The 11,501-nt window shown below is 37.8% G+C and overlaps 1 protein-coding gene across 1 annotated transcript in view; it reads right to left on the bottom strand.

Moving 5' to 3' along the window:
* The window catches only part of TKT (transketolase), a 28,208-nt gene extending 18,500 nt beyond the window's left edge, over positions 1-9,708 (bottom strand). The window contains exons 1-6 of the mRNA XM_006017991.3: positions 9,690-9,708; positions 8,568-8,685; positions 7,281-7,394; positions 6,347-6,444; positions 3,106-3,297; positions 879-997 (exon numbers count right to left, since the gene is read on the bottom strand). Of these exons, the coding sequence (XP_006018053.1) occupies positions 879-997; positions 3,106-3,297; positions 6,347-6,444; positions 7,281-7,394; positions 8,568-8,651 (607 nt within the window). The 5' untranslated portion in view covers positions 8,652-8,685; positions 9,690-9,708. The remainder of the gene's footprint in view (positions 1-878; positions 998-3,105; positions 3,298-6,346; positions 6,445-7,280; positions 7,395-8,567; positions 8,686-9,689) is intronic.
* Positions 9,709-11,501: the final 1,793 nt, after the last annotated feature.

Here is an 11,501-nt window from a genome sequence, read left to right as displayed (position 1 = left end):
TTTGCAGCAGGCCAGGTGGAAGAGGGCCTAGCATACAGCCTAAGAAAAAAACAGCCAGCAACCTAATGACTCATCATCTGAACTTCCTCCCAGCACAGGACCTCATGTGGGCTTCATGTGTTGTTTGGCTGGGCTTGCCTCCTTCCCCTAGTCAAAGGGGCCCAAGAGCTGGGAGCAGCTTCCAGTAGCAGTTGTCCCAGTTGCTGTGTTATTGGCTAATTGTTTAAACAATATAATTAGAGGAGGTTAAACGAATATTTTTTAAAGGATATTTACATCCCTAATTCATAGCTAGTTTTTTATCCAGAATTCTTATCCAATCCCTCTTTAGTCTCTCAAGCAAAAGCCTGAGAAGCTTAGTAACAGAATGCTTCTAAGCTTTTTGAACAAACAGCTTACAATCAAGTCATAAAAAAATGTGTTTTTCATAACTTAGTTTAAAAAAAACCAACAACACGTCTGCAGGTTAAACGCTTTTCCAAACAGTTATCCAGACCTTGGGATTAATATATAGTAATATAGAGATGAAGCAAAGAGAAGTGCTCATACCCATATTAGGGATTTCCATCCACAAGATGGAAACTTTTAAAAGGACTCTGTGAGATATATACAACCCTAAATTTACTATTGAATAGAACTGGTCAAAATTTTCTTCCAGTTTGTTCAAAGAAATAACTACATTTAGAGAGATGGTTTCAAATGCATGGAATCTTGTAAATCAAAAGGTTGCTGGGTCTGCTTTTGGACTATTTCTAAACAATCAAATGATAAAGTTAATCCATATACTATTAAGATTTTAATGAAGGTGTTTGAAGCACTCCTTTATGTAAACCACATAGAAGCAAGAATTTACACTGAAGGGATGGCTATTGTGTTACCTGATATTCCTCTGCCTTTGTAAGTCTTTGCAATAATAGCAGTTGGTTGATGTTTGGCCTGACCAAAGGCTTTGCAAAGTTCCTCCACACTGTGCCCATCAACTATGATAGCATGCCAACTGGAAATGCAAACAGACAGCTTGTTTATAAAGAGTTAAAACATGAAACTTACTACATTTACTTGAATCTATGATGCTGAATATAAGATGATTCCCCTCCACAGAATTAGATTCTCTATATGAAAATTTTATAAAATTATAACAATTTTCCAGATATAGAATCTAATTATTGGAGGTTTACCTTGAATTTGTCCCCCTCCCAGGTAGCCCGCCCCCCATTACTGTCAGACCCTGCTCTCCCTGCGTACATAGAAGCGAGGAGCAAATATGAAATGACCAAAACACTGACCTTGAAATAAACATAATTTACCAGATAGGATAATTAGTACAGATTCCCATAGCCTTACTTCATCCAGAATTGAAGCAGTTTACCCCTATTGAAACTGCTGCAAGTTTTAGCTCCATAAGCACACTTCTAAGCAGCACTTCTGTATCCACCTGTATATTGTACACACTATGCATTGTATCAGTTCAAAGCCAAAACACATGATTTACCAGATTGCTGGACCCAGCCCTATGAACTGTCTCAACAGCATTTCAAGCCAAGTTGACCCCACAGCTCAGCACTGCTCAGTACGTCTGTGTAATCCAGATACCACTCACAAAGGATTCATGTGCTAATTAGCCCCCCACTCATGACTGGAACTGGGCGCTCGAATCAAGAGTCCTGGGATCCTCCAAAAATTGCCCTGCACTTCATTTTCATATAAACTTGGTCTGGTTCTACCTCATAGAGAAAAGGGTCATACTATTCACATGCAACAGGCTGAGAGAGGGGGTTAACAGATGGATTTTGCGTAAAATTCTTAGGACACTGTTTGGTAATGTTTGCCAGGCATTTAAGGCTGGTGAAGAAACAGTAATAGTTGGAAATAGGAAAGAAAGGCACAGCTCAACTGTGGGAGTGAAGCCAAAATGTATTCAATGTAGTGTCTCACCATGACTTGAAAAATAGTTGGCAGAGGGGGACTGCGTGAAATAGCCAGTACCATACATCTTATTCAGGTGACCTGCACTAACCCATCCTTGTGGTATATTCCCATCAGTATGTTTCCCCATATGGGCCATGTGTTTTATAGCAATGCTCAGTGTTGGTTTCATTTAATCAACTTCGTGGTTGATTTCCATGACTCAGAGCGAGCGCACACTGCTTTTGTCTATCGTTAAACTGCTGCCAATGTACTCAACGAGGTTTCCTTGGATGTGATTAGAAGACAAGTGGCTCCCCACCCCATGCTGATTAGGGGGGGAAAAACTTCATCTTTTAATAGAGTAAACATGGTGACTCAGACCCAATACAATGCCTTTTTATCGAAGGCTTTCAAAACTATAAACTGACATTCACATGAGATCGGAAAAATATATTCATTTTTAAAATAACAAAAATATGGAAGACAGGTTAGGCACTTGCCTGAAGTTCGTACTACAGCAGCAACTTCAATAGAAATGGAACCAAGAAATGATCTAGACCTCTTAACACTAACCAACTCTACTATATTTCTTTCCACAAGTCAGCTAATTCTAATTACAAATTAATTAACTTCTAAAAAAACTGACACTGGAGATAAATTAGACAGTAAGTAGGTGTAACATGGACCAAACTAATGTTTGCTTTATAGCTTCTATTAAGGTATTTTGAAAGGTAATTTTTATTACATACATATTTTTGCATCTGTAAAATGTATTATAAATCTCTAAACCAGCTGACAGCTCTGAAGGAACAAAATTTTTTGTTTTAAACATGTTTTACACTCTTCTTCAAAAAGGTGCTATATGTTTCCAAGCTATAATGCACAGTTATAGGCAACTCTTGATGAAATTTTGCAAACAATGTAAAGTCTCTGGAGTACCAAATAAAGTCTTCTAATAAACTAATATGGATAAATGCCTTAATTAAAAAAAAATAATCCAAAAACCTAAAATCTGCAGTTTTTTAGGGTTCTCACAGTTCTTGACAAAAAGATCTGATCCTGTGAGGTGCTGAAAATATCCTTCATGGTATAATTGAAAAAAATCAAATACTTTTCTGTGCACGTCTGAAAAATCCTTGAGAATGAAAATAACACACAGCCTAAAACACAGAAAACACTGAACTTTCAGTCACATACCCAAAAGCTTCACAGCGTTTCTGGTAGATTTCAACATGATGCTGCAGAGGGGCAGGGTCACTTTGTCCAAGACGGTTGATGTCAAATATGGCAACCAGATTATCCAGTTTGTAAAACCCAGCAAAGGCCATTGCTTCCCAAACGGAGCCTTCAGACACCTCTCCATCTCCAAGCAGACAATAGACACGATAGCTAGAAAAGGAGACAAACCGAAAGAACCTCAAGCATGCCAAGCTGCTGTAAAATTAGGACACAGTATTCAATTAGATAAACATGGAACTAGTACAAACCACAAAAAACAGAAGCAACTAAAACGTAATATATTAAGGGTATGAGTATACTGCCTTCTCACTCAGGTTTGTTTTGTTCCCCCCAAATGGTCAATACAGTCTATAGGTGCTAAAGCAGGCTATTCAATCAGCAGCCAACAGACAGCATTGGGCCTGCAAGGGGTTAGTGTGCAGGCCCATGGGCTCCTGCCCAACTGCCACTCCCATCATTGATCCTACTGCTGTACCCAAGGTTTCTAGGGCAGGGCTGCATGGCTGGAGGGTGCCTAGTAAGCTACCTGCCCATACAGCAGAGAAGAGAGTGGGCTTGTACTACCTGTGCAGCAACAGCCAGGGGAGGGCAGGGGGGGAGGGGAAAGAATGCTCACACTACTTATGTAACAGGGGGCCTAAGAGGCTATAGGGTGTGCAACCCCCCTGGGATGTTTTGTCCAGCTTTGAGCCTGCAACCAGTGCAGCATACAGCCCTGATTCCTTTGATAGAGGACTGTATAAACTGTGTAAATTATTGAGGTTTATAGCATCTGGCACTGAGCAGGAAACTGAAATACAAGAACTAACCAATGGATCTCTTAGAATATTCCAAATTTTGCCATTTTATACAAACCACATAGCTAAATTAGAAGCCAACTGGTAACCATGTATATGCCTTATTTGGCCAAATTTAGCTTTCAGAATAAGCTACAAAGCTAAAAAAAAAATAAATAAATCAATAGGAACATTTTTTTGTTTTTAATTCTAATGGAAAAAAAGATTACGCAAACTCCTGTTAGTGAGAGAGAATCTGGAAAAGACTAAAAAGTAAAATAGGACAAAAGTGGTGCAAATTGTTTATGATATTAATTCAGTTTTAATAATCTAAGGTGCTTTTAATAATCACTTAAGGAAAACAATGTAATATGTATCATTTTGACGTAGACATTATCCCTTTAAAATATAAAAATCAAGGAATAGGGAAAAAAAGATCCTCTGCTTTGTGAGGAGGAAAGAACAGATTAGAACAATTACTTTGGAAATTGTGTCAATCTTTATTGAATCAAGTAATCATAGCAACTTATAAATGGATTTTCAAAACACCCAGTAAAGAGAGATGCTAACTGCAAATATTTCAAAACATAACTGCTTTATTAAAAACTTTTAAAAACATTAATTATGAAAAAAGTTATGGCACGGAATATATGATAAAGCCTGGAAAAATAAATGCAATAATCTTTAAAAATAGTAACAGATTGCTCTCAGTGACAGCACTACGTCACTATTTGCTTAAAAAACAAACAAATTGTTTTAAGTGCACACAGCAAGATCTTCCATTATTTCAGTCCGAACACCACTCCAGTTTTTTATGTGCAACTGTCTCAGGTAAGTTTATTTGATCTTGGGCAGTGTGTGCACCTCCATGCAAACTGTGTCGAGTATAAATTAAAAAGCTATTCAGTGTGGTAAAAATCTAAATGAGAAACATTATTTCCTAGTAAAAACCTCTGCTTCCACAACACCTATAAACAAACTGATAATGATAATCACAGGGAGATAACACTAGATTATGGACAACTGTCAAGGGGATTGAACACAGCTGCAAGATAAGACTAAGTAAATCTGAAAAGGAGTTACAACAATGAATCTTATTTTAAAGCTGGAGTAAATATGCCTGTTGAACACTCACTGTGACTCAGCAAGAACACTGACAATGCATGAAGCTATTTCAGCTTTTGCTTCCTCATTACAGTACAACCATTTATCATTTACTGCCTAGAGAGAATACCTACATTTTTATCACAGGAAACCATGAATTCAGAGTGGAATCTGAATTATTATCCCCAGTGAACATGAAAGTGCTTTATATATTTTGTGCAGGCTATTGGCCCAGACATGGAACTGGATGCTATTTACCAAGCACTGCCCCAGTATGGACAGATTAACTTAGCTCCTAGTCTCTATCTGCTATTGCCAGTCTTTTTTGGATGGCTGAAAAGATCAGTGTAACATGTCCACTGTCTGCTGGAGATCACAAAAGTAGAAACATACATACCTGCAAATATCAGCTTTAATACAAAACTGAGTAAAGTGATTAATGAATAATTTAGAACTATTAAGCTGTGTCATACTACCAAAGTACCACTAAACTGTATTTCACAAGTTGCTTGCCTGAACTTGATGGTTCACTCAGCCAAATTACAATCCCATATATGCAGGCTGCTCTCCAGCACTGCACACAATACCACTACTTGCTGTCAGTAATTACTGGTTAAATTCTTTCTGCAACTACCATCTGCTAAACTGCATTAAAATCAGCAAATCATCTTTCACAGAAATTATTTCAAGCCAGTGAAGTATAGGATTTAATACTCTTCCTAACTCAGCAACCTGGACTTGAATGTGCTAAAACTGTCATATAAGATACATCAACTCCATTAGACTGCCTCCTTCTTCATACAGATTTGCCTTTGGACACTTACTTCCCTCACTCACCATGCTAACAAGTGACAGAAATAGACATTCCTGTTTCATTTGAGCTGCATGGCCTTCAGTTGATATTCTGAGCCCAAATTCATGACCCAGTAGTTTCCCTTTAACTTAAGTGGTTGCCTAACAAGACTCCTTATCCATCTTATTTCTTTTACCCCCATAATTACTCTGAAATGATTATATTGTAACTTATCCCATGTGTATGTATCACTTCAGTTTAACAGTACTCTCCATATGCTGCTCCCCCAGCACTGCCCTTTCTACTCTTCAAGATGCATATAATATGCATGCATTGATTCCTGCTAGTCCTTTGGCCTCTGGCCCCGGCCAACCTGTGCTCTGTCATTTCAAAACTGCGTTCTGAATTGGGTCCAGATGTTGAAAACAACAAATAAAGAAATGTTGAGCTGGGTAGGAATTCAACATTTCCACAGCAATTTTTTTTCAGTAAGTATCTACAAAGGTTAAACAGCCAAAGGAATTACCTGGCTCTGTCAAAGTATTTGCCAGTATAGGCCATTCCACAGGCAGCACCAAGTCCCTGGCCGAGGGATCCAGTAGCTACATCAGTAAATGCTTGTTTCTGAAAATAAAAAAGGCAACAGTTACTTGGCAATAAGAAGGAAATACAGGGCCCAAACTCACAAGACTCACAGAAGGTGGGGAATGCAGAACTCTTCACTCCAGTAAATGCTGTCAGGGCAGGATTCCTGCCTTGCTTTAAAAAAAGCCCAATTCATCCCTGTTGCTTTCAGCACATTTACCTTGAAAAACTTCCCTTCACACACCTCTCCACCCTCTGTTCTTCTGTGGCAATATGAATGGTGCAATGGCCATAATGCTATTAACTGCCTTGCAGCTATAAATTAATCCAATTCCATAGGGGCCCTAAAGCAGCAGATCAGGACACCCTGAAATGAACAGCATGAGCTTCCATAGCTTTCTGATGAGGTTTGTTTGAAAGGCCATTTGTACTCTGTTTTCCCTAGCATAGGCTGCTGGTGACAAATGTTGGTTGGTTCTGTGGGGGTGACAAAGGGAGGTGGGGTAAAAAGCTATCAAGACAAGCACACAAAGGTTCCCTTTGGAAGTGAGCAAATACTGTTTCAGTTTACTATGGGGCAAGATAAGGCACGCTGGAACTTGATAAAAATGGGTTTGAACAGAGTCATTGTGGGTATTGAGGACTACGGGGTAGGGAAAGTACATTATAAAAATATGAAGTCTTTTTTTTTTTGTTCACTTGTTTTGAAACGCCCACTTCTATTTTTCAAAGAGCAGATACTATCCTCTTTCATCTTTTTAAATCTTTCTTTACTGTGTAACTAGTTAGAACTTGCTACAAAAAAGCGGTGTATTCCCAATTCACACAAAGGACCTCCCTGTGTTGTATATTAAGTTTATTACTCAAATACTTACTGGAACAGGGTGTCCTTCCAAAACAGAATCAATTTTCCTCAAGTTTAACAGTTCTGCTTCTTGGAGGAAGCCAGCCTCTGCCCAAACAGCATATAAAATTGGTGCTGCATGACCCTAGAAGGAAACATACATTCTGAACAGTGAGCATCTTTCCAAAGTATCATGACCAAATCAAAAGCCTGCCCAAGGTGAAGCAGCCATTGAGCTTGCACGATCATAGCATGCCAAAAACTTATGCATTTCAGAGCAAATTAGTCTTTAAAGTATTACTCTGACCTACTTTCTGTCTGATTTCAAGTTAACATAGCTAACCACCTCTCTCGATTTCCATAGGCTGACAGCAGCAAAGGAGTCATGTGGCTAGTGTTACTCCTAGCCACATGCTATTGGGACCTAGGTTTTAGTGTCTTATCTGAATGCCTTTCTCCAGAAACACTGACCCCTTTCGTGCCATGCTCACGCACTAGGTAAAACAGTGATTCTCAAGGAGGGTGCCATGAGATCATTTTAGGCTACTGCAGGGTACCACTTAGTATTAGCACTGTTAGGTACAGAAATACCTACACAACTTGCAAGATAAAAATCAGAGGTTTTAAATAGGAATCCACAGCGTCAAAAACAGTCTGACCTGTCCTGGTCTTTCAGAGTTCTTTTCAACAGAACTGTTTAATTATTTTTTGGTAGTCAAAAAAATGAGTGAAGGCTAAGAGCTGGTATTTTCTGAGGAACACTTCAAGTCTAATCAGCAGTACCTCAAGTCTAAAAAAGGTTGAGAACTACTGGGGTGGAGTATCATTCACTGGACCACCAATGAACTCAACACTGTTCTCTGAAGAGCTTCCAACAAAGCACTGATCAGTCCTGACACTCAGAACTGAAGAGACTGCAGTCAAAGTAGCAGGACTACAAATTGAGAGAGGACATAAACCTTGACTAATATATATATTAAAGCTTCTTGGTATCTTGACAGATTTTACCAATAATATCAAAAGAGAATTTATAATTAACCTTATTTAATATAGAATCTTTTAAAAGAGCTATTACACTAATACAGTGATGCATTTGACACTTCTTGTCCGATGTTCATGCTACCCATTTCTATGTTCAACGAGCTTTACTTGGCATTTTTCCTTATCTTGCACTTCCCAACAAATCTTTACTGTCATTCCCATGAATATATACTGATAAGGACCATAAAGAGTAAGAACAAATATCAGTCAAGAACACAGGTACATTTATTAATTAATTAGACCAGAAAGAATGACACAGCAAGTTATGCTGCCTTACCTTAGAAAGAACAAACCGGTCATTGTTGACGTTTTTGGGATCTTGCGCTTTGTATCTCATAGTATGGAAAAAGAGCACAGACATAATCTCTGCTGCACTGCAACATGATGTTGGGTGGCTATAAGTCGGAACAGATTCACAATTATCAGTACTGCCTACTGTCAGCTCACATTTATATCATTAAAATACAACCCTTACCGTGAAGATATGCAGTTCTAAGTGTTTCTAATAACCCATACCATCTACTATTACCCTGAAGCCAATTAGCTATATTTTGAGAGCATAGGACATCTTGTTATCTAGTTCAAAGTGGATGTTAAAATGTAAGCTCTATTGATAGAGCACAGACATCTCTGTCTGGGCTCCTTGTTTCTCTTTAGACTAGAAGAACATCATCACTATCAGAAATACAAAAATATACAGAAAGAATGTGCAGCATGTGCTTGAAACTATTCTCTATTCATTTATTAGTAGAAATTATATTCAACCAAATGCTTGGGGGAAATCTTTCTGGATGACAAAAATAGCAATCTGGTCAGGCCATTTATCAGTGTGAAATCAGGCCATTTCTGATCTCAACAATTACTACTGGTTGGAAATCATACTGAACGAGGAACAATGCCCAAGCAATGGCTATAGCCATCCATACAGGGCCTGAAAGGAAACTCGTCTCCAAATTATAGGGTGGGTTTTGGCTCTATAAATATTTGCACTTTAGTGCATGTTCTCTTAAAACCTGAACCCTTTTTGTAAAGCAAAAATAGGTTTGTGAAGAATGGGGGTCACAAAATATTTTTATTTTCCATGCATGTTAGGATTTAAAACATTACACTTCAATTGAAATCAGAAAACAAGTGTTTTGGTAGTGGCAATACCCCCCTTACCACTAGTAATATTTCAAACTGAAACAAGAGTTAGACACATGCAAACACTCTGAGCAACACAGGAAGTAAATGTTAGTGCCCCTTAGTATAAAAACTTACACACGGGGAACCAAAATAATTGTTTAAACCATGGTCCAAACATATTAGTAATTTTTGTATACATGTCAGTTAATGAATAAGCCTTACATGCTTGTTTAAAGTTTTCATTCCTTTTAATTTTATTAACTTTATACTTAACCATATTTCTATGCACTCCTGGTCTTGGAAAAAAAGTTTTTAACAACCTAAAATGGTGAGCATGTGGAAATATAAAAATAAGTATAAAAATATAAATTAACTGAAAAACTGAAAAAAATCTTTTTAAACTACTGATTAATAAAACATTTTTCCATGACAGAAAACAATTCAAAATAAAACTGCATCAGATGCTGGGGATCATTTTCAGACTAATGTACAGTTATGCCTGTTGCTATTTTCATTCATAATCATTAGCATGCTACAAGATCTGTGTGGGCTACGTTACATTAAAACCAAATACACTATTTATTAAATCCACACCCTTGCGAGAAAAAGTAATATTTGAAATCCTATTAAGGACAATATGCCGCAGTTAATTTCTTTGCTTTTTCTTGCACTCTCTCTTAGGTTCTTTTCATAGTTGAAAAACAATTTAGAATTTTAAAAATGGTGGCTTGGTTTGTAAACTCAGGTTAAAAAAGAATGTAATTAAACTGAAATTGCATGAATACCAGAACAAAAAGAATAATTTTAGGGTAACAGGCTATGGTCAGACCTCAAATTGAAATTTAACTGCTTCTAAGAAATTCTTGCAAATGCCATTTTAAGAACCTTATTTAGTCTTGCAAAGAAACCATAGCTTCAAGAGCTACTGAAAGCCATCCTCTTTATTTTTCCTAAACCTAAGCACCCTCTTTCTAAATCAAGATTCTCCTGAATTTGGCCAAAAACCTCTCAAAAAGCATTTTTCCCCTGCTCTAAATTAAACAAAAATAAAATACCATAGATTTTTGACAGTTATAGTTAACTAAGCAAAATTATTCAGACTACTTTCATTATTATATAATTGGCCTGTAGACCATATTAGATCCAGATTTAGGAAAACCTACACAATCCACTGCAAGTCTTGCACCGTGGTCACTACCAAGCAATGACGGTGCCATAACTACAACAGCACAAGAATGTGAAGGGAAAGAAAAAGAGGTAAAGAATCCCAGACTTCTAACTATAGACATTCCTGTAGGTATGAAAAACAGGAAGCAAGATTTACTTGGGGCACTGGATGAGATACAAATGCATGCATCCTATGCATGCCTATGGTTTGTTGTTCCATGCCCTTAAGGAAACAATGCTGGCAAAACTGTAACAAAACAGTACCTTGCAGAATGAACTCTTACAGAAAACTGAAGGACAGAAATACCAATCACCAGCAGGAAAACACATTTCATATGCTTGGTCTCTGACCTCACAGACCCTGTCCTTACGTGTGTTCAAGTCTGTATTCAGGAAAGGCTTTAATGCCCTCTAGTACATATTAAATGCTGCAAGACCTGGCGTGATGTAGCCACCATTTCATGACCTTTCTTGCAACACAGGTGGCAGCCCACAAAGTTACTTCCTTCAGGTTAAGTTCTGTTTTTAGGGCTTTATTGCAAAACTTTCCTGCTCTGCTTCTTAACTAAGAAACCACACTTTACCAACCATGAACTTCCTTAAAAAGTTAATGCAAACCATGACTCAGATAGTCTTTCATTAACACTAAGCACCCAGCAAAATGTAACCTGCATACAACCTCCTAAAGGTTGTTCGCATTCTTATACCGTGTACCTCAGAGTCAAACCTGGTTTGAAACATGCAGAATCCCAATGTATGGCCAGTGCAGCCTGAACCTGATTTAACACTTTGATACTACCAGACTGTGTTGAAACTTTGCTTTCTTTTCTTCCTATTAAAAGGTATACCCTGTTGTGTTACCACCTTGGAAAACAAATCTTCATTTAAAGGAAACCTCGCTTGTTTGCTCATCTTTGCT

Source organism: Alligator sinensis, unplaced genomic scaffold, assembly GCF_000455745.1.
Source record: "Alligator sinensis unplaced genomic scaffold, ASM45574v1 scaffold391_1, whole genome shotgun sequence".
NCBI lineage: Eukaryota > Metazoa > Chordata > Crocodylia > Alligatoridae > Alligator > Alligator sinensis.
Note: the sequence above shows the minus strand (reverse complement) of the source record. Positions and strands in the feature narration are given on the sequence as shown.